The 27,272-nt window shown below is 37.8% G+C and overlaps 1 protein-coding gene across 4 annotated transcripts in view; it reads left to right on the forward strand.

The window, feature by feature from the left end:
- Positions 1-27,272, forward strand: part of MLLT3 (MLLT3 super elongation complex subunit) — a 119,591-nt gene that overhangs the window by 64,640 nt on the left and 27,679 nt on the right. For all 4 annotated transcript variants that reach the window (XM_059873618.1, XM_059873619.1, XM_059873620.1 and 1 more), the window contains 2 exons: positions 10,119-10,238; positions 17,880-18,485. In XM_059873618.1, the coding sequence (XP_059729601.1) occupies positions 10,119-10,238; positions 17,880-18,485 (726 nt within the window). The remainder of the gene's footprint in view (positions 1-10,118; positions 10,239-17,879; positions 18,486-27,272) is intronic.

The following is a 27,272-nucleotide window of genomic DNA, read 5'->3' on the forward strand; positions in this document are numbered from 1 at the left end:
AGTCTCCAGCCCCACGGTCTCGGTTACCTCCTCTCACCTCCCACCGTTTTGTCGGCGGTGTTCGTGTTAAGAGATCCAAACTGTAGGCAGTATGTAGATAGGGTCTGACAAAAACCAAGCGCAGGATGTAGTTCTGACCCTGCCCTGGCTCCCAGGACTGTCACTGCCTCACAAGAACTGGGACGCTGATAGCCATTGTTGCTGCCTGGGCCCTGGCTCAGCTCACAGCCCGCCCAGGCCTCCTGCCTGCAGGGCCCTGCCTTGCTGGGGCAGTACTTGGTATTTGGCATTTGTCCTCATTTTATTTCATGTGGCTGCTGTTAGCCTGCTCTTCCAGACTGCCTGGGTCCCTTCTGCAAGCCCTGCTTGCTGTGAAGGGTCAGATGCTTCACTTCCCAGTTGACTGTTACTTGCAGACTGCATGAGTGTATTTTGCCTCCTTTACCAAGTTACTGATAGAGATGTTGAGAAAGCCTTCATGCTGTGAAATTTTAAGTGTTAATGCCAGCACCTGTCTTTATTTTGAACCAGCTATAACAAAAGCGGGTAACCTTTTTTGGTACCTTTACACAATAGTAGGTTCTGAGCTGGACCTAAGAAGGAGCTAGTGTGAGAATCTTCAGTCTGCTGAAGAGAATCTTTGAAAACAAAGCAAAAGCAAGTAGCATGTATAGTCTGAAAGACCCTGTGGCCTCCTGAAGAACAGGATAGTTACAACTGACAACTGTAGTTACATTGACTTAGAAGCTATGTGCAGTGTTTTCTGCTTGCATTTATAAGTTGCGAGAGGCTTTTTAGTGTGTTTGCAAATAAAACATTGAGATTTGTATTCTGGAAAACTTCATGAGCCATTGCTTTAATATTTGTTAACAACAGACTGGATAAGATTGATAAGTTTTAACCACAAGTGTAATAAATTTAAGTAATGCCAGCAGAGAATTTGGAGTTGAGTAGTAATGGTTTAAAAGATTAAAATAAATAAATCCTTTTTATTGCTAGTTTTCTGAGCCTTTTAATTTTAGGTTTCTTGAGTTAACAAAAGCAAGAGTGTCGTGAATGTTGTTTGTGAACAACAAAATGTGGCATGTTTTGATCAAATTCTTTCCCTGAAAGAATGGGAATGACCAGTATGATCATTCTTAAAAAGCATAGCTTCATTGCTTTTTGTCTTCTGGGTGCTTCAGACTGCATGGCTTTTTCTTTTTCTCCATTTCCCCAATTTCTTCGCAAGAAATTAATACCTTCTATTGAAGTGATCAGTTTCTGCATCCCTCTGTGGACTTTTTGACCTGGGAGTTTATCTGATCAGCTTGGCAGAAATTATGTAATAGCATTCTGTCTGCCTTGTCCCTAAAAGTTTCTCTGAAGGATTTACATTTCCTGGTGTTGAAAAGCCCATTACACTTTATGAAATACTGGAAACAGGCTTTTTTGAATCCTGTAGAAACCCTGAAAAGCTGACTTTCCTTTCTAAGTGTGTGAGTTCAGTCTGTTGCCTGTTCTACAGAGGGTATTAGCCCATTTGCTACTTCCATGCTTTAGGCTGAGAAAAACATTTACAGGGTAATAAAGTATGAGATGGGTTTTGTACTCACAAGTAAGTCCAGACAATTAATACTTCTAGCTTATGGCTACGTTCAAGAAAAAAATAACAGTAACAGGTTGCTGAATTTTGATAGGCAAGGAGTCTGGCAAAATTAAGCTTATGCCCTTCAAAATGAATGAGGTACCATATTAAAGTAAAACACTGAGTGGTAGCATTGAGTAAAATCCTTTAACTTTGTGGACTTTTGCTTACATGCTTTTAAATAATGGTCTAAATTGCTTGATTTCTATGCACCTTGAAACCCAGATCTGATTACTTTTCCTCTGTTTTTACATGGACTGACTGACTGTGAACTACAAAACATGATTATTTCTTATTTGCATAAGTATATGCATGTTACAAATAGTATGTCCTTCTGGAAGGAGTAGTGCAGGCTCACCTGGTGCCTGCGTGCTGCCATATTCAGTGTAGTATTACCTCTCTGTTTGTCTTTTGCTGCAGATTCCTTGAATTATCTCCTCGATGCCCCTAACTCTCCCTTTCTGTTGCACATATACCTTGTGGCCTTCCAAACATGAACTAGTCAAGGTTATTTGCTACAGCCACTGTTCTTCTTTCTTCTTTCAGGCTAAGAAAGTTTTGTTACCCCTTCTCCATCCTTCGTGTCCACTAAGGTCTGACTGGCTATCCTGTAGCTCACTGACAGAGTAAGAGTAACACTGGGATACCACAAGTGATTAAAAAGTCAGAACTCAGCTGTAGTACAGTTTTCCCACTGTGGCATTTAAGTTAGGCAAACAGGACATTTAGGGTAGTACCAATCATGTAGATTAGCTCTGTGGAATATTTGTATCTTAGCATTTTATTTGATACCACCAGAATTGAAGTGTAAATGTGCAGACAGAGTTCACCAATTTGCTGATTTTTTTTTTTCCAAGAGGCAGTTATATTTTCAGGTCTTAGAAGAAAGATTTGATTTGGCTTCAGAGATTATATAATCAAGAACGTAAATAGAAACCTTTGGTTCTATCTTAGGCAATATCCAGCTGGCAAAATACCACCTTCAAAAATACATTTTTTACACTGAAGTTCCCATAGCCCCTTGAAAAGATTTCATTAGGCTCAAATCCGTCTCCACCATTCACCTATTTTCAGTTGGCTTATTCTTGTAAATAAAAAAAAGAAATAAAAATTTTCAAAATTACACTGGACAAATTCAACAAAACCATACACTGTTTAGGTTCTATACTTCTGTGTATATATATATGTTCTGAATGACATTCCTTTTACGAAGGCTTGCTGTGCAAAAGATTCCACTGAGAATTTTCTGTACTATTTACTCAGTGTAGTACCTCATCATCTGTAGCTACCAGGTATACATGTATACCCATATGAATTAGCAACCTGTTGCTTGAGTCCCCAAGGATACCCTGGATACAGTGACTACTTTTAGTTGATCTGTGTCTTACCAAGCAAGTTATCAAGCTACTGGAAGTGAAAGAACTGTATGCATGCAGTCTCCTACACAGTTCATCCTCTAGGCACAGCATGAAATTATGCCTGAGCAGGTACAGTAGGATTAAAGTTTTGATCATGTAAACACCAGTAAGTGTTGACCCTTATGAGGTCATTCCTTTCTAGATTTTCCTGTCACCTTTTGTGATCGGTTTCAGCCTCAAAATATGCAAGACCCTGAGGAAAAAGAGTTGGCACAGGGATTGCTGCATATGGATTTCAGAAGAAAACCGACACTGGGAAATTATAGTGATTGAGAAAAACCTTCAAATTTGAAGTAGATTTTGAATGCTGAATCCCACAGAAAACACAAATAGTCTGATTCCATTTATGTATTTTATATTGTCAGTAGCATTGGTTATATTGCTTTTTTGGCTTGCATGTTTTTGAATTGCAAGAAAAAATTGAATATTACACCGAGTCTGTTTAGTGAGCTAGTAAGAATAAATTGATTTTGAAAATGCTGAATGATAGCTGCCTAACATTTTAGAATTAAATTTGTCCACTGGAAAAAAAGATTTGCTCAGGCATCTCTTGTTTGAATATGATGTTACAAATAACTTAATTTCAATTCTTGCAGGAAAAAGTAGTGAACATATTTTCAGTCTACATTAAGGTAGCAGTTTGATACTGCCCTCTCATAGCTGCAAATGCATAAATAAAAATATTTGTATTGTTTTACAAGTTTAATTGGAAGTTAAACATTTACGCCTTTTTGACAGGAGACTGAAAATTAGTTGTTTAATCCAGGAGTATCTAGACAAAATTTAATAGCTGACTTTTCTTTCCTGAAAGGAAAAGACTATTCTCTGCCCCTTAGAGAGCAGTTAACAGTGTTGGCAAACATAGTAAAATTCACTGCTTTATGACAAATGCAAAGGGCTGTTAATGGTTGAGGTTTCATGCTTAGAATATGCAAGAAGTAGGTCACTTTTGGAGTAGAAATGATTCTATTTTGCAACAGATAAGTCCTTTATTGTTGCTTTCTATAAAATTTGTTAGGAAATGTAGGAGGACTGCTTCTCTAACAAGAGAGCTGTTTTATTAAAGACAGTTAATCTGTTAATGAGTGAGAGAGACAAAGACACTCTGAGAGGGATGCAATTTTTAGAGAAAATTATCAAGGTAAAAATGTAGGTTTTGCTAAAACCCACTGCATTCTGTTGTTTGAGGTTTTTTCATATCTTTGTGGTTTTATGGCTTAACGAGTGAGAAATGTCTTTTCAGTCAGTTTAGATGTCTGCATAGTGCCAGCTTTAAAACCTATGTTCATAATCTATGTAATGAAGATGAAATTCTGGGGATTTCCCTCTTTTCTCCATCCTCCCTATTTCCTGGCAAATTCCTCTGTATCAGTTGGAATAGTTGGCTTCTACCCAGAACCAGCCTTAGGTATAATGCTGCTCTAGGGAACTGATTATCTTTAGTCTTGTGCTTTTTCTATTTAAGTAATTGAATTTTCTTGAACTACATATTACTTTACTTTCAGGCAAAGTAAAATTTTAATTTTTTTTTAATATTTGTTGAAATATAAATAATAGTTGTTAAGGATAGCTCTATTTTTTAGCTAATGATTTATATTTTGGAACTTCACCCTTAATGGGACTTGTATTACTGCCAGGTTTTTTTCTTAGCAGTGTGTTATCCTCTGGAATTTTGAAATATAGGTCTGAATATGCTATGTTGCATAGCTCATGGTGGGGTCTGTACTGTTTTTTCATTGTCATGACTTATTAGTGTTGCAGTGGTCATTTAAAATTATTACTACTTTCCCCCAATATTTCAGATGTACTCTTTAATGTTGAAAGAAGTGATGTGTAGGAACCTGTTCATCACTGTAAAATGATACAGGGTGTGGCACCCCAGAGCCAAAGAGGTCGTCCAGCTGTCTGCTACTAACGCATGATGAGTATAATTCATGATGAGTGATGCAGAAATCTTGTAGTAATGATTCATTTTTCCCAGAATTCTAGAAGGTATCTTGTAGCTTTTACTGAAAGTGCTGTTGGAATTTTTCTGCAGCACACTGTAGTAAAGCTCACCACCTGTTCTGAATATGCTGTACGAACGTGTTCTTTGATGAGCAGCTCAGTAAATGAAACTGCAACAGGTAGCTTGGTGTGTATCTGATAATTGCAGCTTTTTTGAGGGCCTCCTTTCTTTCAGGAAAATGAAAACTAGGAGACAGACAACAGATTTTTGATAGTGGCTCATTCACCTTCCGGAGCTCTAACGTGGATTAATAAGGAAATTGTGTTGGTCTGAACCTGTGCCAGCTCACACAGTTCCTGACTGAGTAAATACATATGGGTGGTGGTAGATCTGTGACTCTTATGTGTCAGGGTTGGCACAATCATAGAATAGCTTCAGTTGGAAGGAACCTTCACAGGTTATCTAGTGGACAGGGACTTCTCCAACTACATCGTGCTGCTCAGAGCCCCATCCACCTGACCTTCAGTGTTCCCAGGGATGGGGTGTCCACTACATCTCAGTGCAGTGTGTTCCAGTGGTTCACTACCCTCATCATAAAAAATTTCCTTTTTATAGCTCATTCAAATTTACCTTATTTAAGTTTCTAACTACTATCCCTTGTCCTGTTGCAACAGGCCTTGCTAAAAAGTCGTCCTCCAGTTCTCATGTAGCCCTCCTTTAGGTACTAAAAGGCTGCTAACTCTTCCCAGAGCTTCTCTTCTCCAAGCTGAACAGCCTCAAATCTTTCAGCCTGTCCTCACAGGAAGGGTGCTCCATTTCTTTAACCATGTTGGTGTCCCTCCTCTGGACTTGCTCCATCAGTTACAAGTTTTACGTGTGCTGTGACCCCAGAGCTGATGCAGCCCTGCAGGTGGGGTCTCAGCAGAGCAGAGCAGAGGGGCAGAATCCCCTCCCTGGCCCTGCTGCCCATGCTGCTCTGGATGCCGCCCAGGACGCCTTTGGCTTTCTGGGCTGGGAGTGCCCATGGCTGGGTCATGTCCAGCCTCTCATGCACCAGCATCCCAAGTCCTTCTCCCCAGGGCTGCTCTCCATCTCCATCTGTTTGTCCTGCAGCTTAGACTGGTACTAGAGGTTGCCCTGGCCCAGGTGCAGCACCTTGCACTTGTGTGCATTTGTAGTAATGGGCAATAAAAGATCAATTTTCCATGGAACATTTTAAGATTGTTTCACATTCCTCATGTTATAAGGACATGAAAAGCAACGTTTTGTTTTGAAAGTGAGTTTTTCTTGTTGGGTACACAGGTACTCCAAGTTGTCAAGCATGTATTGGTAGATAAATGTTGACTCCAAAATGTCAATTTTTTCTTTTTTGTAAGGAAACTTCAGAATCAATTGTTAGTAGGTTTAGTACAAACTATTATAATTCACTAGGTATTGCAGTTTCATAATTTTCCCCGAGTTGCTGGAAGAGGAATAGTGGAGGAGGGCTCCTGATTATATTATGATAATTGGTAGTGAACAGTTGTTCCCTGATCTATTCCTTTTTTCAGAAGTGCATGGAATTACTTTTTAATTAAATGCATGGCAGTTTTTCTTTCCATATCATTCAGTTGTCTTGAGTAGCAGATCGGAATGTCCTTAGAAATACCCTGAGAGAAACTTTGTACAAGGGCCGGTATTGTTAGGATAAGGGAGAATGGCTTCTAACTGAAAGACAGATATTAGGAAGAATTTTTTTACTGTGGGGATGGGGAGGCACTGGAACAAGTTGCCCAGAGAAGTTGTGGATGCCCCATTCCTTGGAGTCTGGATGGCAGTTTGAGCAACCTGACGTAGTGAAATGTGTCCTTGCCCACATCAGGGAGATTGGAACAAGATGATTTTTAATGTCCCTTCCAACCCAATCCATTCTATGCTTCTAAGATGCCAAAGGCTCAGATATTATGGGTACTCATCATTTCAGGTTGATTATTCCTACCCTATAGTATGAATATCAGTGGATCTCCTCTATGCACTGATTTTGGGGAAAAAAGCAGTCTTTCCTTTGCTCTGGCAAAGTTGTTTTTCATTTAATTAAAGCAACTGGTAGACAAAGGTTTTAAATGCAAGCTCAACAGCTGAAGGATAGTGAAGTGAGTTTTTGGTGAACTAGAGGCGTGGTAACAGTACCAGCAGAGCAGTTAGATTATGTGAGAGGGATCAGCAGCATCCCCTCGAGGAAGTTGTGGGCTGCAGTGGAGTCATCCCTCGGCCTTCTGTTCTGTAAGCTGGTGGAAGTACATGTGCTAGCCTGTGTTTCTGTGTTTGACTAATGCCTGGACAAAGGGCAGCTACCCACTGCAGAAATTGCTGTAATTCTGTCAGCTGGAGTCTTCCAGTAAAATTAAACTGGATGTATAGTTGTCACTTCCCTCAGTTTAGCCAAAATGGAAATGCATATTAATTCAAAAAGGTGTTGGTAATATAGGGGCTTTCTATATAGATGATCTTGACAAAGAAAACAAACATATTGGATGTTATTTAGTGCTAATAATAATGTCTTTCTTTGAGAGGTCAAAGTAATTTCTTTTTTATTTTTTTAGTGTTATAACAGACTTAAGGAGGAGCATATACTTCTGTCAGAAATCTGTTTGGAAGAGAAGTGTGCATTTTTTCTCATAGGGGCCAAAGAGTTAATGTTACATGAGACTTTTTGGTCTCCTGTCATCTTTTTGTCAGCTTTAAAGATGGTACAGTCTGTAGTCTGTTTTAACTGCATGCATTGTTCATCACATTAAAATTTTGACTTTACAGTTGCTATTTTTTATAGGCTTTATGATGAAATAACATCTGCAGGATTCACTACACTGAAATTTTTAGGGTACATGGTTTGGTATGTCCAGATTTTATTTTCTAAAATCACTACAGGATTTATTTTCCCCTGTGTGTAACTAGATTTGCCGAATCAGACCTCACATGGTATTAATACTGTTCATCCCATCCCTCTAAATCTTTCTGTAGATTGTCATCCTGTTTTGAGCAGTCTGTATTATGGAGACTGTAAATGGTCCAAATACTTGCCAGAAATGGAGATATCTTAGAAGTCCATATACTTTGGAAAAAAAAAAAATCAGCTTTCTAAGAATGCCTGTGTACAGTAATGAATATATGAATATTTCTAAACTGAAATGTTTCTGAATTTAAAAAAGAAAATTTATGCAGTGGTTAAACCTCAGTGAGTTTGTTTCAGTGGATCAGACTTCTATGCTTCAGGGAGAAAATGGCAGATTCCAACACAAGGAGAAAGAATTTCTGGTGGAGTTTTTGTTTCTTTGGTTTTAATTTCAGGGTAGGGCAACCCGTCATTCTCCTGACTAAGTTTTTCTTCTACATGGATATGCATCTTTTTCTCATATGAATGTATGAATAAAACTATTTTGGGCAATAAAATATCTGCCTACACTCTGTAATTAATAAGTAACTTTGCTTTTTCTGAATTACTTTGATTTTATGCAAATCATACATTCTGTTAAATTTAAAAAATACTGCAGAGTTTGACTTAAAGAACAATACTATTTAACACCCATTTGATATTCTCTGTGAGAGAAAGTAATGCTAAATATATGCATTTTCTCTACCCGTTGCCCACGTTTATGGTGCGCACATGTGGCTGTAGTTTTTCCTATTGGCTGATTGTTCTTTGTTAGCTTGTGTATTCTCTTGTATTCAGCTGAGTTTAATGTAACCAAAGACCTTGGCAAATTGAGATAAAAAGGCATTTCTCCTGCTAAAGGATCACTTATTGTGATTCACAGTAGCTAATTACAATCAAAAGTGCCATGATTGCAACAAGAATGTCGTTGCTTTTGGACAGATGATTTTTCAGAGCTTTGGCTTTTGGCAGACTCTGGTTTAGAGCAGCTTAATTGCCTTCTTCCTCTGCCGTTGGCATCTAGCTACAGTGTTGAAAACAGGCTGATAAAAAAAAAAAAATTACCTTGACATGTCTCTTAGTATTCCCCAAGCTATTGTGTATCTTTGGAGCAAAGTGGTCTGCAGCAAGATTCATCTTGAGTGGTGTTTCAATAACTTCAATTTTTTTTTTTTTTTAAATTGAAAGCCTGTGTTCAGAAACCTGTAGGCAATAAAATATCATCCTGACTTGGACAGGTAACATTGGAATATACATATCTATGTCCTTGATTTCCCAGTATTTTTATTGTAATGTGTATGAGGCATGTGATGGGTCAGCTCATTCTGGTCCCTTCAGTAAGAGGATGTTTTGGTCATCTGGAGAGGCAAGGATAATCACGTAGATTATCCACAAAACCAGAGTGGCTTTGTGCATAGGAACCTTTGGGAAGAGAGACATGTTTCCTTGCAGGTGTAGAGCTCTGCATCTTCCTTCCAGCTTTACAGGGCTTGTCAGACAGGTAAGCTGTCTCTAGCATTTGGAGCCTTGAAATGATAGATAAATGAATGGCTGTGGTAGGAATCATAAAATCCAGACAGAGCAGCACTGTAGCAGAAGACAGGATCTTAACTGGGTTTCCCAGAGGTGGATGGAATAATCTTTACATGTCAGGTGACTGCTCAGTAATAGCTGATTTACTTGTGCTTTCTGGAAATAATCTGTTTTTACTTAAGTCTTTAAAATCAAGAAAGGGAGCTAGACCCCCTTAACAGCAAACTGCTTGCTTACCAACCACACAGTTTACTATACTCTAGATAACACAGAAGCTTGAAGTTGGAAGCTGAAATTAAAGACTGCTTTTACTTTAAAACCTCTATCTGTTTTTACAGTGTATCTTTGTGATGGGATAACCTTGGCTAAGCTGCTTGGTCACTCATTCTGCCTCCTCTGCCTCTCAGGAAAAGGGAGAAAGGATAGGTTGGGAAGGCTCATGGGTCAGGATGCAGGCAGGAAGATTGCTTACCAGTTAATATCATGGGGGAAAAACAGACTCTTTTTGGGGAAAACGAATTATTTGTTATCACTGTGATTTCATTAAACTACCCCCTCTTGAGACGAAACATGGATATTGTTTGTTGGACTTTTATTCTCCTACCAGTGTGATTTGCTAGGCAGGTGAGACTCTGCTCTTGCTGGTAATGTTTTACTGACATGCTTTCCCTCTTACAACAGATGATGGTAATGTCAGATGGCACATCGCTTTCTTCAGGGCACAGCCTTCATCTCCCCAGCCTTCCCAGTAACTCTTTGTCGTTTTCTGAAGTGAAGAAGAAATCATCTCATGGGCCAAAGGTGAGATTTATTTCGCCCAAAAATAGTTGAGCCAAAACTGCTTTTCCTGATAATTAAATTAATTTTAAAAAAACTTCTGTGTATTTTTTGCAATGTTTTAATTGCTAGGCCAATGATAGGAGGCCTTGACACCTGTGAGAACCGGTGCTTGGTGATGGTTCTTTTGTTTGATAACTTTTGTACAGTTGTTTTCCCCCTGTTCCAGAAGGAGTTGTAGTGTTAGAGGATTACAGTGATGGAAGTGTGATCTATGGAAATGTAAAGAATGTGAGATAATACACTAATAATAATTTAATTTATTAAGCATTTTTCAGGATAATTGTGTAGACTTGAAGCTGTGTTCTTTAGGATTTTTAGTTTTGTTTAAATTTGAGAGGTTGATTCTTTCCTACATGTTTCAAAGAAAGCAGTGCGTCAGTGGTCTCTAGGACATCAAATTTTGAATCCCCAACTTAAAATGTAGTGAAAAGGAGTCCAAGGAGCCTCTTGAGTAACACAAATGAACCTTTCTGAAATAGCAGATAATTTCTTGACAAAATGAACTAATGGTATGGGAAAATAAAGGACTATGTTGTTGTTTATTCATGTAAGAAATGCAATGCAGGCCTTTTCTTCATTTTGTTAAATTGTTTGGCTTTTAATTTTCTTTTGTATTATCTTGTAGATTTGAAGTATGTCACTTAATCTTACAGTGCATGTACTTAAAGGAGCAATACACATTTTTATTGATAACTTTCATGTTCTCTCTCTGTGCCGAATCATGTACCTTGGCAGAGTTGTCAGGTAATGAATTAAGGGTATGCCCAAGAAAAGCTGGTAGGGATACATGATAAGCAAGAGCAGGCAAAAAATGTTCCTTGACATGTCTCTGTCTGGTGTGCATTGTACATCAGTGCCTCACCATCTCTAATGCAGGTGGTGTTGCTACATTTAAAAAATATATGGAAGTGTGGTTATTTTTCTAATGAGATGCTGAGGTATAATCTGAGGATTAAACTGAGGGTGCTTATTTTTTTGGCATGCTGAAATGAGTGCTTAATGCCTCAAAGGCAAGTAGCTGGGTACACCTGGTGCTGAAGCAAGGTGCTGCTGGTTATGCTGGGATGTATCTCCATCTGACTGGATACCAAATATGAGTTACTCTGACACTTGACCATCTCTAAGAGGGGTTCTTGAGATGCTCGTAGGTAGGTCTCTAGAGTTCATTATCCAACCACTTCTAAAGACTTGGCTGTAATGTTGATTTGCTCATGCCTTGCTTTCCATGCCAAAGTAGGTGTTCTGAGGCTTGGGTTAATAAACAACCCAAAAACCTCTAGAAGGCCTTTAAGGAGGTGCTGACATGATACTGAGTCCTGTACTAATTCTATGCCTAGTGACCATACACTATGGTAAGTCTTAAATCTCACTTTTTTGTAAGCAACTGTAAACCTGGGAAATAATTTTTCAAGCTGTGTTTAGACAGTGAACTTCCATCTGATGTGGAAAATCGGCAAGTGTGGAATGTGATGGAGTGAAGGAGGGTGAAGTGTGTATTTGCTGCACTCATCCCTATAAACTATTGCTTGAAGTCTTTAATTTTTTGCTGAAGCAACTCAAACATCTGCAGAGAGTTCAGCCCATACCATGCAGCTATGTGAATCTAACTTGAGGAGGTTAGATATGCATTAAATTTCAGGATTCCCTCCCTAGAATTTTTAATAGTGGGAAGAGGTGTTTTATTAATACACTGTTTTTTATCAGTCCATGTGGATATTGGATTTTTCCTCTCACCCAGCAGTCATTGCTTCACCCTGTCCAACTTGGAACACACACTTATGAGCAGTTGTCCTTTTATCTCATAAATATCTGCCTTGCTGAGAATTATAAGCTGTTATTGAGAAATGGAAACACCATTGGTTTTAGTGTAACAGTAAAGTGTGGGGTTTTTGTTACAAGTTCTTGGAGCTGAAAAGCCTTGAATTTTCGTCTTTAGTGTTTTTGTTCTGGTTGGAATGTAGGAAAGTTCCAGCCAATGTACAAATAGATTTTTGGTTTTGTCATTTGGAGTAACCCCAGTGATGGAACAACTTCAGTGTCCAGATTTCATTTAAATATGCCTCTACACTAAGAGCTGCAGGAAAGTCTTGATAATTCTTTCTTAGGCATAAGTTGTTTGTCCCAGATGCAAAAGTGTACTCCAAATGTCTGCACTGGGTGATTTTGGAATTTTTCTGCTACAGCAATTGGCCTTTGATGTGCTTGGCCTAGTTTTGGTTTGTTTTGTCTGTGAATACCACAGTTAACTTTAAGGTCAATTTTAAACTTTGAGTGTGGAAAAAACAGAACCCTATGCTTATCTGTTTGCCACTGCAAAGTACCATATAAACTGTGTGGTTAGATAAGAATTTAAGTAACAACAATAAAATCAGTCCAACAAAATGTTACTTTTAGTGTAGCATTCACTTAAGTAAAATACAATACAGTATGAAGTAAGAGACAACTGTCAGTTTGCTTTCTGTCACATTCTCTTCTGAAATATGCATTGAATAGAGATGTTTGTATCTCTGAAGTGATTTTTTAAAATTTAATTTAATGGAGATAGTATTAACGAGCCTCAGTATTTGATTCCAAAACAAAGCTTTAATCTTGGAAGTACAGATGATAGGCAGAAATGTATGAAAACTTTTACTTCATGCATTTCTTCAAATTGTAAGAATAGCTGCAGGCTGGCTACAGATATTTGTGTTGGTCTAAATCAGTGCTTTTGCTATGCCTGTTTATATTATATAAATATTACATGCACAGAATAGAGCAGCAGCTTGGTTAGGTTTTTTGTGTGGATGATTATGTCCTTTGCAAAGACCTGTAGTATCAGCTGTAGAGAAATGAGGTTTATTTTTTAAGTAAAGAAAACAAAAGCTTTTGTTCCTGATCAGAAAAAACATAAATTGTTTTATACTCCCCCAGTTAGCCTTCACTGTTAAACCAGTGAGTTTTGTAATTCTCCATCTGCTTCTGATACTTCTGATATCATTGATCATAACAGTTTGGTGGGCTGGGTTTTTGTGGGAAGCAGGTAAATTCATCTTCTACCCCAGCATGATTTTGGAGGCTCTCAAAATGTTGTGCTTTTCTTTTTTTTTTTTTTGCCCCCCGCCCCCAAATCAACTAGTATTTCTATTCAGTAATAAAGAAGTTTGTATTCAACAGAAATCTGAATTTGGTTGATGAAGGAATTACTTTTATATATCTTTCTCCTCTTTTTCTTCTTGAGAGCAACAGGCGTATTTGAGTCTATTTCTAGTCCATTGGCTTATTATGAAAACATTATTTCAATAGGCATAACATTTTAAAATTAGAAATGAAAATAGTGCACATTTTTATGATCACTAGTACTAAATTTGTAGTCTAAACTCAGAGTACAGTAGGCTATGCCAATGTGCTCAATTTATTGACTTCGTAAAATATAATGAACTAGCCCTGCCCCTCTGCTTCCCCCACCCCTCCCAAGTGTTCTATTTCTTAGTTAGGTTATTAACATCAGTCAGCAGTTGAGGTTTGCAATGGTTTCCAGAAGTTACTGCTTATTCAATCTCACATTAAAACAACAAATTGGGAATTCCATTTTGTGGTGTGAAGTCAGAACTCAGGTCTGTAACATATACAGTTCAGCATCAGTTTTTGCCCTGTAGTTACAGAAGTGTTTTAAATCTGAAAGTATGCTACTTATTGAGCAGCTATCACAGTCCATTTGTGTCTCTTAAATTTACAGGACAGTAAATACTCTGTGATTTAAACTTAATTTGTACTCTGTGATTTAAACTTAATTTCATGAGCTCATTAAGAAACACAAAAACACAACAAACAGTTGGTTCCCATTGCCCAGATAAGTCTATAAAGTGAATTTACCTCCCAAATCACAAAGTTTCTTAGTTTATAACCTGTAACTCTTAATCCATGCACTTGGGATCCATAAAATAATAAAGTTACCTAGCTGAGTGTCAGGGTGCTGATCCTTCCTCCTTTGTCACAGTGTGGCATACCCTGTTTCACAGTGGGAGGCATGAAATCCTGAGCAGTTCAGCTGGCAGGGAATCAACTTTAAAAGTTTGGCTTTTTTTGATAAGGTGATGTTTTCTGCCTTCCAGATTGGAGGTGTGGTTTATGTGGTTCCTGTAAGTTAGAAGATGGTGATGAAACTGGCAAGGATGATGGCTGCAGGAGATAGGAATTTCCAGGTGATCATGGCAGCATAATGGCCCATTAGCTTTTCTGGTTACCTGTGCTGCCTACAATACCTTCTGTATGCTCCCAGAATGCATCTTGGGCCTTAACATGAGCTGTGTTGGCCAAAATATGAGCTGGAGTTGAGTATAACAGTCAGAGTAGCACAGTTTTTATTTGCTGATAAAATTATAGGGTTTTTTTGGTGCTTTCTAAAATACATATTTTGAAGGATATGTTAGCCCCTTTGATAAAGCAGTACTATATATCTTTAGGTACTGTATGTACATGGTGTTACTTGGCTGAAAATGACATCTGCAAGTATTTTGACATGCCTGTGTACCTGTATTATTCTTTTGCCCACTGTTATGCAACATATCAAAGGCTAACATTGACTTAACTTGCTTCAATATTTGATGAATACACTAATGTAAGCTATGGTGTGCAGATATATTACCTGCCAAAACCCCACAATCCTGGTTTTTCATAGGAAAAGTGTGTTGAGAAAAGAATGTTTATTTTACTAAATCTATTCTTACTTCTTGTAACACTTTCTAAGGTGGAAAGAAACATTTAAACACACTGTCAGATTCTAATAAATAAGAAAATGGTTTGAAAGTACATTCTAATTTTTATTAATATCTGTGCTGACACATGGTACATGTTGGTACATGATATTAATATTCAGCAACTTTTCATCCCCATCAGCATCCCATGTTCATCATCAGGTTTGATTTAACTTACTGGTAGATATAATTTGACTTTTTTCTGTCATAGAGATTTAATGTTCCTATAGCTGTCTCCTCTATGTCATTGTTGGCTTCTTTTTGGGTCATTGCAGAAATTAAGGAAATAAGATAGAAAATGAATGTATATATAAAAGAAAGGGTTGGCTGCCTTTAAGAAAGGGTAATTCTAAGAGAGCATGTGAGAGGGGTGTATAAATAAGTCTCATAAGTATGTAACGTATTTGTACTATGATTTCTATGAAAGTATCAGCTTCCATATTGTAGGAAGATGAAAAAAGTCTGGTTTTAAAATTGAAAAGAAGACAGCTCTCAACTTTCTTTTGGTATTAATACTACTGTGCCCCAGAAACATTTCCACAGGTCTCATCTGTTGGAAAACCTCTAAAATGAGACTCTCCTTCTGAAATGTAAAATATTTTGTGCTATATATGAAATAATGTGCTATAAGGAGACCAGTAAGAGAGATAATTTCTCTGTCTAGTTTAGTAATGACACATATTTTATTCCTCCGCAGGGCAACAACTCTCTGGAATGATAGAACATGATGTGACACTAGAAGCATATAATAATTAGTTTGTAAGTTAACTTTTGGTGCTGGTCTTGCATCAAAGGAAATAGTAAAAATGTTCTGGGGTTTTTTTGGTTTTTTTTTTTTAATTTTAAAGAAGAACACCAGGAAAGGTCTTATGACTCAAGTGAAACATGTCAAGGGGTGCTAAGTGCTTCTTTTATTTTTTTTTTTTAACTACTGGCCTGGGAATGGAGGAAGTGCCTTATGTTTAGACATTCAGATGTAATTATAGTGTTCTTCATTGTTGATGCTTCCGGCCAATATTAATGTTGATATATGTCATATAAGTATATAGTTAGTTTATCAAATCTGACACAAAAATATATTTGCAGTACAAGGTGCAAGAAGCATCTTATAAAAACATGCAATTGAATAATTTATGCAGCACTGTGACTGTTTCACTAAATAAGATAGTGAGAAAGGAAGAACCTTTCTAAGTAATTATTTTTAGCTAGTTGTTTCTACCTGTTGTTACAGAGGAGAAGGATGATACTGCAGTTTCTGCACTTGTTTTGTGTAGACCTTTCAGCTCCTAGAGTATTAAACTCTGACTTAATACATCCTAATTGGACATGTTATAAGAAAGCCTAGATGTAGATGTAGTCTCTGTCTTCCTTTCTCTTCTAATTGACATGACTTGCATTTACATGTAAATTCTGCTTTGTGTTCTTGGATAGTTTTTTTCCAGAGCAGTTGTACTATGTGCATTTTTTTAAATTAGTCAGTCCCTGTGGAGGCTGGCCATGTCCTGCTTTGGTCCTTAACTTTCCACTGCACTTCTGCAGTTCTGTCTATGTTGTGGGTAAAAAGGTGGTTAAGTAAATATGGAAGATAAGCTAAATATGATTTCCTCTCTGCAGATCTGTAAATCTGTGGCAGTTTTAGACAGCCAGATACACCACATTTACATACACATCTCTTATAGGTAGAGGAAATCAATGGGTATATAATACATATTAAAGTGTTGCAACATGCAGATAGAAATGCTTATAACCAGCCTGGAAGAAAAAGTGAGCAGTGTAAACTGCTTGACTATGGGTTCCTGTGAATTGCAACATCACTTTGCAGATTTTTGTACTTTGAAGTATAGAAATGGGCCCTGTCTTGTATATGTATGACACGTGTTTAGTGTTTAGAACAGTGCAATTAATCTACTGGGTAGTTTTGAGATACTGAGAGCCCATCACTGGCAGTCTCCATGAAAGTGGGCAGTGTCCTTGTCTTTTAAATATTCCCAGGTGTTAGTTCTTAGAAGAAAGGATCCTGTATGACTCATTCTGGATGGTTCCTTTATTGCCAGTTCTAGCTGCAGGTGACCTCTTGCCTTGCCACTTCAACTGTTCAGATTCAACTGAGTGAGGAATGATACTGGTCTGCTGTTTCTGGTTTTGCCTCTCCTGCAGGATGTCTGAGTCACCACCTTCTGAGAAACAATTTTCACTTAAAACAGTTCAATAAAAAAAAAAAAAAAAAAAAAAAAATTAAAGACTCATCAGAGATGCCAGTGTATTCAAAGAAGGAAACTTTTTCAGCTTTAGGAGGTTTTCTATAAAAAGGCAATGACTGTTGTCTGTCCAATCAATTCTTCCATAGCCAGGCTGGATCCAGGATTGCTATTGTTTATGAGGAAAAAGATCTGGCAAAAGCTGGAAGATCACAGCAGAGAAGTGAAACTTTGCCTGAAATGTCATTGTGTTTTCCTCTGATCCTGTAATTCTGTTGACATCATATGGTTCATATCTTAATTTTTCTTTGTGATTTTAATTTTCTCATAGTTAATGGTGATGATAAAATTTCCTAAACTGCTTTTATGTTAACCTTAAAATGTTTTTTTATAAGACAGGTATAATGTCTAGGATAAAAACTAGCTTTTGTTGTAACTTTTTGACCAGCAGTGATAACTGCTTATGTTCCACCAGTTTGTAACAGATGTTTTGACCAAATGTTGGGCTTTCTATTTGTTCTTATTTGGTTATTTCTACTCCTGGTTACTCACCTGCTGTTCCGAGTTCTTAATATGAGCGCCATGCCCATATTGTGTTTGCGTTTTGAGGATTTAAGGGTTCTTTCTTTTTTTTTTTTTTTAAAGTAAAATTTTGCCTCTCCTCTTTGCAGGACCCAGCTAGGATTCTGAACATAAATAGCAGCAGCAGTAGTAACAGTTTTTCAAAGATCCAGAAGTTAACAAAGGAGCACAAAGAAAAAAATTCTAAAGACTCGAAAGAACAAAAAAGTGCCTTCAAAGAACCTTCCAGGGAACATAACAAATCTTCCAAAGAATCCTCTAAGAAACCCAAAGAAAACAAACCACTAAGAGATGAAAAAATGGTTCCTAAGATAGCCTTCAAGGAACCCAAACCCATGTCCAAGGAACCAAAATCTGAAAACACTCCTATCCTTACCATAACGTGTGGGCAGCAGCAAGAAAAGAAGTCTCTCACCAAAAGGCCCCCTATGCTGGACAGTGATGAATCTTCTGCAAGAAAAAGAAAAAAACCCAGCTCGGATTCATTATTTAAAAGTTTTCCTACTGCCCCACCACTGATTCTTACTTGTTCAGCTGACAAAAAACAGACAAAAGACAAATCTCAAATCAAGGTGGGGAGAGTCAAAATTGAAACTGATGCACTGGAAAGGAAGACGCCTACTCTGCCACCCTTTGATGAAATTGTAGATCCCAGTGATTCTGATGTGGAGGAAAACGTGTCCTCCAAATCTGACGTAAGTACTTGTTTGGTTTTACTTAATACTTTATTCAGTTCTGTATTGACTATTCGTAGTCTGTGGGACTGTGCACCAAATTTGTGTTCTTCCCTTTCTTTTTGCTGTCTATTGGCAGATTGTCCAAACTGAAGGATGCTGATGGCCATGTTCAAGCTTATGCTTGTTCTAGTTGAATTGCATTGCCTATTCAAGTCTATTCAGTTACTAATTGTCAACATTATGAAAATAAGCATGTGGGTTATAAACAATATTACTCTTTTGATGTTTTTCAGAAATTCATGTTTCTTTTGAGAGAAAAGGAAATGGATTAAAAAGCTTGTATTTCACACTCTAAGTCTTTGTTTTCAGGTATTAGAGAGTTCAATAAATCCAGGAAAGGGTTGCAGTTATATCAGAGAGTTACTTATTTTTTTGCTAAAAAAGGCAGTTCTGTCAATGACGCCAGTTTTTTGGAGGAGGAATTCTTAGAATCTCACTCTCATGAGGGGAATCTATTACCAAGTAGTAGGCTTACCCAGAAGAAAGACATTTTAATGGGAATTCGCTCTCCTGAAAGTATTTATCTACTGTGCCTTCTTATCTTTTTCAAGTATGATTTGCTCTTTAATTTTATGATTAAAATTAGGATTTTAATAATTCTCCTAGCCAACTTTGGTTTTCAGAAACATCTTTCATAGAGACACGTAGTGAAGGAAAGGTATGGTAGGAGAAACGTTGTTCGGTGCCATTATTTGTGCTTACGGCTAGAGGTGTAGTGTGCATGGTAGAGGAATTCTTCCCAGCCTTTCCTGTTCAGTTCTCTTGTTTTTCCGTTTTCTGATTTGTGTCTCCATTATTGCCATCAGATTCATAACCCTGTTTGCCCTCTCTGGAACAGACAATAAATGCCTTGCTGTGTGGAGGTGTCAGCATTAGGTTTTTACTTTGTAGAAACTTCCTGTGAGGGAGAAGGTAATTTACTTCTGAAGTGACCTTTTAATGACTGGTCCCTTAGGGCATGCAAAGGCTGTTAAATTTAGAAGGTATACAATAGAACAAGCCCTGCTTTACAGCATGACGCAGGGATAATCTGTGGTTGGAGTGGCATTCTCATTATGGCTTGAAACTTAAACAGTTGGTCTTCAAACTTGGAAACATACATACTTGTCACCCTTAGTGTGAAACATTTTTTTATTTTTTTTCAAAAAGCTGAATATTCTATTTTAATTTCTCACTAGCCTTAAGACCTACTATATACCCTCAGTAGGGCAGGCTAATTGAAATAGATTTTTGAATGCCATAGGGGAGCACATATGCTTTTACTGGCTGTAGCAATTCTTTTTTTTTTTCAAAGACAGAAGAATTCAGACAAGCAAATTAAATGTAAGTGGAATTCTGCAAATGGTTCTGCAGAGGTGTGTGCTTTTTGGCAACTTGAAAATAAATGATATGTGAAAGATAAATGGGTGGTAGTTAAAACTAATCCTTTTTAGTTGCTGATAGGTATTTTTCTCTTTGCTGTCATGCCATCTCTTGCCCACTACCAATGGTATAATGGGAACACCTCTGTATTTTTAATAGGCTGATGCAAGTTCACTTCCACAAGTCCATCATCCATCTGCAGCTGACCTGTAGGACCTAAGGAGTTCCTTAATTCTGTACTAAAGCTAAAATGCAGATTCAGTGTCTTCTAACTCTGTAAGCCACTGTTACTAAGAGAGCAAACTGCTGAAGTGCTCTCCAAGAGAAGTAAATCCTGCTGGTTTGGACTCCTGTCTGTTTTAATGTTGACATAGTGGATCATGGAACACATAGGTCTTCCATGGGTGGGGGGACAGTGTGGTCCTGTCTGAATGGGTTAAAAGGATGTCTGCCCCTTTTGGACTGTGGTTCTTAGTAAATCAGGCTGAGTATGGCTCTGGTCAGTGATGGGATACTGTTTAGAAAGTCAGTAATATACTCACCTAAGTAAAAACTATCAATGAAACACAGAATAATCCCCTAAGGTACTTGAGTCACACAATTTTCAAGTGCTGTGGTACAAACAGCTGGGCAGCCTGGTTAGTGAATGTCTGCAGAATTTTACAAGATATTCCTTCTGCATTTTACCACTTTTAACCAGGGAACCTAATAAAAGGTGACCAAGCAGTGTAATAAGGATAATTTTGTATGTTGGAAGAATAAGCTTGGACTTTTTTTGTATGTATTGGGTAAGCTTCTAAGTGTTTCAGGAAGTTTCACAGCTATATCTATAAAGGGCATATCCAATAAACATATTCATATTAAGGAAAAGAAAAAAGTAAAAACTTGCAATGTTACATAGAGAGTAATGGAAGTGAAAATAGGACAGTGCTTTTTCTGTAAAATTTCAGTAATTTCAGATCTATCAAGGCTTCATGATACTGACAAACATAGTTACCTGAAGCTGGGAAGATGCTTCTTTAGTGTCATATCCTGGCATAATAATATGCTGTAAAATTAAGTCAATTGTTATTTCTTACTCTGGTACAGTTACAGTGGTAGGTATCATAGCCCTGATGAACAATGGAAGTATATTTGGTAGTAAACTGATCTATTCTTAAGTGTCTTCAAGAAAGCAAAACCCCTATACCCAATTCAGCAAATTTAGGTTAGGTATAACAAATTACATTACAAATCAGTAACTAAAAGAAAATTGTTAGAATACTGCAAAAATACTAACTCTGAGTCAGGTGCATTTTTTGTACTTCAAGTTTTGTTAATGACATTTATGCAAACATAATAATACTGCATTAATGTAATATTTATACATTGTATAGAATGAAATTATTAATAACTTTGCTAAGAATTTTGAAATTTCTTCACTGAAGGGAGTTAGAGGTTGTCTTGTTCTCAAACACACATGTTCCAAAATGGTGACTGTTCTCTTTACTGGTATTGCATATGCATATACTCATATGCATAACTTCACATATAAAGCATGATAAATTTGTAATACAAGGTGCAATGTAGAATGTAGAACTTACTGCAAAAATAAGTTTCTTGCTGTTGCTTATCACACATAGGATGGTTCTCAGAATTAGATATAGTACTTTATCAGTTCTCAGTTGTGAATTCTGGGTTCGGGATTTTAAAATACTGATGACATTCTGAAAAGTCCCTGTGGTAGAGGAATCTTACAAGCATGATTAAACAGAGCTGTTGTTTCACTGGGATAGTGCATAGGATGGCAATGCTCCTGCTCCCCTGATTTCTTTGGATGCAACCCGAGTTCAGTGAATTGAGGTGGAGTGTATCATATCAATCAATGGGCTTGAATTTCAGACAAAAAAGTAGAGTGTGCTTAACCCTTCACAGTACAGGCATCATACTCTACCTAATTATGGGCATTCAGACTTAAAACATGGCCTTTGCCTCCATGAAGTAGAGGACGTAGAGTTACAGCATCCCCTGAGAGAGGTGCATTCTTTTTCAGGATGTTAAGTGTTTGCCAGTGGTTCATCTTCCCTTGGAGCTATCCCTTGAACTTCACCTTTCAGGATCCAAACAGGTTAGCACGCTGTTGTCTCTGGTGTATTTCAGAAAGCTGGACACTGTCCTTTGGTGTCCTGTAGTCAGTCTTTTTTTTTGAGCTTCAAATGTCTCTGTAAAATTCAGTGGGAAATACAGGGAACCACACCCTTGCATAGTGATATACCCTCTGCCCTTGTTTATTAGTCTTTCTGTGTGTGAGTTAGACCAAGACCATGTATGGTCATTCCTCTGTGGTGTGTTTGGTATACACTGTAGTGTGGTACACTGCGGTATTTATTTTAATTTTGTTTTTCTGTTGACTTTGAGTTGTTGGCAAGTAAAACAAGTGTCTGCATTTCTCTTCATGTTGCTTTGTAAGTATCACTTTTCACATACATGTGTGAATTAAAGTACATTGGACTTCAGTGTTACTGGTTAACTAGGTGCTCAAAAGAGTATCAGATTTTTTTTTGAGTTCATTTGGAAATCAAACATAAAGGCTGAAAAACTATTTTACTGGCTTTGGTATGAAACATGCAAAATAAAGTATTGAGTGAAATCATGCAGATTTATGTTTTTATTGAAGCATAGGCATATTAACACAGTCCACTTCAAAATTCTAAATATTTTGTTTTTAAATTCAATTACAGGGTGTTTTAGTTAATGAAAACTCCACCTGTTTGCTTCCTATGTGGGACAGTGCAGCAATGTGATAAAAAAAGGACTTGACTTGATTTTGCTGCCAGGCTGAAATATGGTGGTAGTCTTGTGTGAGCTGCAGGCTGTTGTATGAGATGGAGAAATACAGAAATTTGGATCTGAATGAGGCATTTGCCATGATTGGAGCTGCCCCTTTTGAGCTGTGGAGCCATTTCAGAAGGGATGCTCAGATATTTCTTGCTTGATTACTGCTGATTTTGCTTGATTGAGTAGGAAGGAAAAAATGTTACATGGCTCTTGGTGAAGTTGCTGCAGCAGGAAGGCACAGAAGAGATAAGGCAGATGATACATACTTATTCAGATATTAAATATCCTCCATGTATCTCCTCAAGTCTGCCATGCTTGACAGTGGCTTTGTGGGTTTTTTAGGGAGTCCATGTGAATGGACTGAATTCTGACAAATCAATTTCTTCTGGTGTGATTATTTTGCTTGTGGTACGTATTGTTTTTTCCCTTCCTGCATTATGTCACTGCATTAGTAATGGTAGCAGCCTTTTGGCATGTCAAAGCCTATGGAAATACAATCTGAGCAGAAGCATGTGCTAGCAAAATGTGACAGCTCAAGCGTAAGGAGTTTCAGTTATTAAGAGCACAGTACATTTAGTCGGTCTTTTGCCTTTAGGAAAAAATCCTGTCTCCTTCTCAGGAAAGCCTTTACGGAACAATGAAAATACAGTAGAGATCACACAGACTATGCCTTTTTACTTAATTAAATGCTTACATGTCCTAAAGCAGTCTTAGACTCTGAGTACCTTTTTGAAGGAATCCATAAAATGCTACTTTCAGTCTGGCACATGATGTAGTAATTTGATGATTGCAAAAGTGGAAGAACATTTTGAAAAACCCTATGGTCTCGTGAAACTTCCAGGCCCTTGTTAGCTGAAAAAGCCTACTTTCTGCCAGGGCTTGGAGCTAAAGTTAGCACTTTTTCAGGTAATATTTAAAGCCAGAAGGAACAGTAGTGAGATAGAGCTCCATGTGCTGTTTTCATGTAGTTACAAAAGGCCAAAAAGAAAAAGGAGAAGATAGATTTTATTTTATTTGTGAAATAAATGTGGCTGTGACTCTCAAGATGATTAATGGTGCAGAACAGGGTTAATACTGATCATGTGCCTCACTGCAGACTGGGCCCTGTGGGTTTGCAGTGGTCATATTATTACATTCCTTACTTTCTGTGTGGTAATTAAATGAAGTCTTTCTGCTTCTAGTCTGGAAATAACACTGTTCTTAAGATCATGCCAACCACTGATGTGCTATTGTTGGACATGGTACTCCTGTGTCAAGGAGGTAATTCAGTAGTCACAAACAGGTAAATATTGTACAGTGTTAGGTGTTTCCTTCCAGGTATATGCTCAGAGAGAAATAGTGGCCAGAGATAAGCAGACCTCTTTAGAGAAATGGCAGTAGGAACAAGTATGCTCTGTGACCATCAGCATCTACTGTAGCATGGCATCATTCAGTTGCCATACTTTGCCTATTTTTATTAGGTGTTACTATGAAGTGAAAAATGCTTTGTGTTCACTCACAAAAGCTTGGGTGCATGTTAGGCTGTTCTGTATATGGTGAAATTGCTATTGCTGGATGAGGAAGCAGCATGATAGAAAAGCAGAGATGCTCTGGGAAGCAAGTTCAAATGTTAAAAGTGAGACAGCTTTGTTACCAGTGTGTGTTGGGAAATCACTGGCTTACAGAAGTGTTAAGAATTTAGAAATAAAGCAGTGGAGACAAACTGTGCAGAAACAATTAAATGTTCAGGTTGCAAAAGTGAGAGCCATGAAATTTTGTATTCTTGAGGTGAAGTCTGTTGGGTTTTTGTTTAGTTTTAGGCAATGTCACATTTTGACCACATTAACATTAATCATTATTAAGCTACTAATACAGGCAGCAGTATTGTGCCTAATTTGTAAGTGCTGGCTACATCTGCTTCATTGTGACTACTCGTGAATTAACTCAAGTATTTGCATAAATGCAGGTTCAAACTGGGGGCCATTTTTCCTGCACTTCAGCACTGGAAACCCTGTTTACCTGCTATCCTGCAGAAAGTAAGGGTTGTAATTGGGTGCCAATACTGTAATTGTCTGGGGGGGGTTGTGGCATAAAAAGACTTAGTCTCATATCCGGTAAAGTCATGACAATTTTGAGATGCCAATGTGGATTACAGTCAAAATAATAAAATATTAAAGACAGGATATTTTATTTTAATGATAATTGAGATCTTATTGATAAGGATATCATAGCTTTGAAGTTGCTTTATCTATCTACTTATATAAATTATGTTGTGATCCAGAAGAATGGCTGCATGTATTTAAAACAAAATCTAACACCTGATGATTTTCAGCTGGTTTTATTTACAAGAGTTAGATCTATTCAAGGCTTTTATGCCCTTTTATTTTTTATGTGGAACCAGTATGTTTGCATTTCTGGGGTGGGGGTGGGGGGAGCAAAATGTCATGGTATACTCATGCATTTTTGAAAGTTTGCTCCCGAACTCCCCATGAACTTCATTAGATAATTTTGATAATACTTCCCATTCAGAGGCTTGTACTCTGGTGATGACAGACATGAGCTCTTCAGGACACACCATAAGTACACAATTTAAAATTTTTATATTTTAAAGATTCAGTAATATCCTGGGGAAAAAAAAATTAAGTCTTTAACTTTTACTAACACAGGATAAAGACTGTTTGAGCTCACTGCTGCAGTGAATGTGTACCCTATCTTGTGCCTGTGCACTGCCTGCTGATGAGGGAGGGACTGCTGTTCATCTCCCTGTGCTGTGGAGCCCCAAGGCTGTGCTGTGTGTTTGACACTGCAGAAGAATGCTGGGGGACCCTCTTGGAATGGGCAAGGGATGCTCCTGATGGACATCATTTGCCTGCCCCAGACTCAAGGAGGATGGTGCCTGTGTGTTTCTGGTGTCCCAATACTGAAATGTGTACGTGAGGTAGAGGAAATAAATGAAAGCAGATGTAATCAAGCAGTTTTCTTTCATGCCCTCTGTATGGCAGCTGCCTTTCCCTCTTGACAACATTATTCACTCCCTCTCTGCCAGGGAACCATTGCTGTTTAAGGGAAGTGTCCTACCTGAAACCAATTTTAATAATATTTTGAGTGTTCATTGACAGTAGTTCGAGATCACCACATCGGCAGTAGAAAAATTGCCACATATCTTAAGCATGTTAGTGTGAATTTGTGTTAACTCTCTGAGTCATTATTCAGTAGTACTGTTTTGGCTTAGTCAATACCTCAGTACAGCTTACATTTTTGTTAGAGAAGGATGTTGCAAAATTAATTACTTTCTGATTTTTCCTACCAAAACCCAAAACCAAACTCAAAAAACCCCAAACCCATAAAAACTTTGAGTAAAACAGCCAGCTCTATTGGTACTAAAACTTAACATTTTCTGTTGAAGGCATCTAAGCTTTCAGGCTTTCATCCTCCCTTGAAAATAGATATCTTTATCTGCCCAACAGAAATGTGTACTTAGTGCTTCCTCTGGCATTGGGTATGTCATTGGGGTTTCTAGTGCCCCTCTCTGAACAGCAATATCTCACACCATTCATTCCCATTGGGGCTGAAAACAGGTAGTTGATGATCAGTTTTCTTCGGTGATCAGATTTGTTTGTTTATTTGTTTTAACATTGTGCTGCTGTGGAGAGACCAAGAAATTTAGCAATTAATATGTCTTTGCCCTAATGAAAATGACAGCCTTTTCACATGTGTAGCACAGTAAGATGGGGCTGCCTATGTCCAGAACATATATGTAGGGTTTTTTGAGACATGTTACGTGTTCTTGCTGTGGCTACCTGAACATGAAGGAATTTCTTACTGTGTACTTGGTGTTTTGCTAGCCATCTGGCAAAGGCGCGGAAATGATGCCCAGTGTTGTAGGAATTAATGTTTCATACAACAGAGTTAGAAGATAAGGATAAATGGAGCTATTTGCATTTCACAGATTCTGTTTACGTATCCACAGAACTTGTATCATCATCTCAGAGTGACATGAAAGGAGACTAAAGGCAACTGATAATAAGTACCCCATCAGCAGCAGAGCTGTGTTTTGTTGCTGAGGTTAACAGGCAGCTCCACCTGTGCCCGAGCTCCCCGAGGAAAAGATGACTCACACATCAGGGGATAACCACAACTGGGGCCAGCAGTAACTGGATCAGTGCCTCAGCATTGATTACCCCAGTCAGAAAAGCATTACAAAACTTATGCTGTTTAATACCATACTTGGTGAACGGTCTTAACTAGGACAGAAGTAAATCAAGTAATTTTGCTGCTCTGTATGAGGTAATTTTAGGTATTACCTAAATATTTGGAGGACGTTACATACAGTTACCTGTGTTTCATAATTCAGCTGCAAAAGTATTACATTCTAAACTGTGTCAATAAAAGAAGTAGATACAGGCTGGGACAATTTTAGTATCTTTTAGTGGATGAATGGTATTTTTCCATTGCCCATGCTGCTATAGTGGATTTTAGTTATTACAATGCAGCTGTATTTTGTAGATGGAAAAGAAATAGTTTCAGGATAGAGCTTATTACATTGTGTCTTCCACAAGAAGAGTAAAATATCATCAAGTAAAGTGC

The sequence above is a fragment of the Haemorhous mexicanus genome, chromosome Z (genome assembly GCF_027477595.1).
Source record: "Haemorhous mexicanus isolate bHaeMex1 chromosome Z, bHaeMex1.pri, whole genome shotgun sequence".
Taxonomy (NCBI): Eukaryota; Metazoa; Chordata; class Aves; order Passeriformes; family Fringillidae; genus Haemorhous; species Haemorhous mexicanus.